Source organism: Nestor notabilis, unplaced genomic scaffold, assembly GCF_000696875.1.
Source record: "Nestor notabilis isolate BGI_N333 unplaced genomic scaffold, ASM69687v1 scaffold15177, whole genome shotgun sequence".
Classification (NCBI taxonomy): Eukaryota; Metazoa; Chordata; class Aves; order Psittaciformes; family Psittacidae; genus Nestor; species Nestor notabilis.
Genome location: NW_009937115.1, coordinates 30,988 through 33,036, shown reverse-complemented (window position 1 = coordinate 33,036; position 2,049 = coordinate 30,988). Strand labels below are relative to the sequence as shown.

The window sequence follows — 2,049 nt, the reverse complement described above, 5'->3', positions numbered from 1 at the left end:
CAGCCAGCCCCCATGGGGTCAAACCCACCACCAACCCTGCCCCACGGAGCTGCTGGCCTTGGGAAGAGCCATGAGTTGCTCCAGGAAGCTTTGCCCCATCCCTGCAGGGAAGCACAGCTTCCTATTGTGGCAGGAGTATGGTGGGGACATCCCAGGAGGGCAGTGTCCTTCCAGCCCCCCTGCCCAGAGCCAGAGCCAGGCGAGGCCAGGCAGGACCCATCACCTCAGACCCACAGGCACCAACCTGGTCAATCCAGAGCTTGCCCACGATGATGTTGTGAACGGTGGAGGTGACTTTCCTCCACACATAGTGATTCCCACTGGAGTGGAACTCGAGGTGGATGGCTCCTGCAGAGAGAAGGCAGGGATGTGGGCACCGCCCCAGCCCCATGCTGGTCCTCAGGGCCAACCCAGCCCCTCTACCTGCATCTCCCATCATCAGCCCCCTGCCAGGGCTGAGGCTGGATTCATCCCTCCCCTTGCTGCATGCTCCATGTTCTGCTGCAGGCAGGGAGCAGCATGGCCTCTGCTCTCTTCCCAACATTCCAAACCCACCCATTTCAAAAGCAGGTAAGAAAGGTGCTCCCTGGTCGACTCTCAGTGTCAAAACCACTTGTTGCTCAGCCCAGGGACAGGCAGAAGACAAAAGAGAACACTGGAAGGAGGCAGCTTATTGCATCTGGCTGCCGGGAAGGGGGTTAAACCAGGCAGTAAAACAACCAGTAAGTATCACTTCAGGAGAAAACAATTCATGGGAAAGCAGGATATTTCCAAAGCACCTCTGCTATGGCGCCAGCAGCAAGCAACACAGCGCCTTTGCAGCTGATATATCCATTTCTAGGGGGGATGAGTTAGCACCAGGTTGTCTGTCATCAGGAGCACCAATCCCTGCTTCCGGGGTGGAATTCACTGAGTCTTGTGTGAGCCCAAGGGACCATTACGCTGCTTCAACCTCTGGGTATTGCATGAGCAGTGCAGGAATAAAAGCAAGCCCCAACCCTTCGCGTGTCACCTACCCAGTGGCATGATGGAGAGGTATTTGCCCCTGAACTTGCTGGCGATGGTGATTTCCTGCCACAACGTCCATCCTCGCCTGGAGTAGACGTGATGGGCGGCGGCAGGGGGGTGGTGGCTCACCTGAGGAGGGGAGAAACAGCCCGTAAGAGACAGCCACCAGCACCAGAGAGTCCTGGTGAGTGCTCACAGCGAAAGCTCCATGCCAGCTTTGGACCTAAGGATGCTCCGCTGCGCTGACATGAACACCTTGCTCTTCTCCTGGGCATCGGGGTGGCCTCCCATGAGGTTCCCCAGCAGCAAAAGGAGGTGAACCAAGCTCCTGCCAGGATCTGCTGAGACTTGTTAGCAAAATGTTACACCGTGTTTGTGTTGGAAGGGACCTTGAAGCTCCTCCAGCTCCAACCCCTGCCACAGGCAGGGACACCTTCCACTAGAGCAGGTTGCTCCAAGACCCTGGGTCCAACCTGGCCTTGAACGCTGCCAGGGATGGGGCAGCCATAGCTTCTCTGGGCACCCTGTGCCAGCGCCTCAGCACCCTCACAGGGAAGAGCTTCTGCCTCAGAGCTCATCTCAGTCTCCCCGCTGGCGGTTTCAAGCCATTCCCCTTGTCCTGTGTCTACAGGTCCTTGTCCAAATCCCCTCTTCAGGTTTCCTGGAGCCCCTTTAGGTGACTTGTAAAGGGACAGTGCTCACATCCCCCTGCACTGGAAAAGCTGCCTAAAGCCAAGGTGAGAGCAGAACGTCACATCCACGGGGCTCTGCCCTCACACAAGATCACTTGGCACAAAACACAGCATCCACTACAGAACCCACCAACCACCGAGCTCAGAGCTTATTTGCACCTAGGGAACGCCAGTCTGAGCACCCCAAACTGCTGGATTACAAACAGGAGAGCAAAGAGCTCCCCGTTAAACCCCACTGTCACCAGCAGGAGACAATCCTATTTGGATAACGGGATTTCAGGCACAAGATTATCAACGCTTTGCTCAGTGCATTGGGCTGAGCAGCACATGCAGCATCCAAGGGAAGTTC

The 2,049-nt window shown here is 56.6% G+C and overlaps 1 protein-coding gene across 1 annotated transcript in view; it reads right to left on the bottom strand.

Annotated features, from left to right (window-relative positions):
• Positions 1-2,049, bottom strand: part of OSBP2 (oxysterol binding protein 2) — a gene marked incomplete at its 5' end in the record, with an annotated part of 27,448 nt that overhangs the window by 2,138 nt on the left and 23,261 nt on the right. The window contains 2 exon segments of the mRNA XM_010018674.1: positions 245-348; positions 1,017-1,137. Of these exon segments, the coding sequence (XP_010016976.1) occupies positions 245-348; positions 1,017-1,137 (225 nt within the window).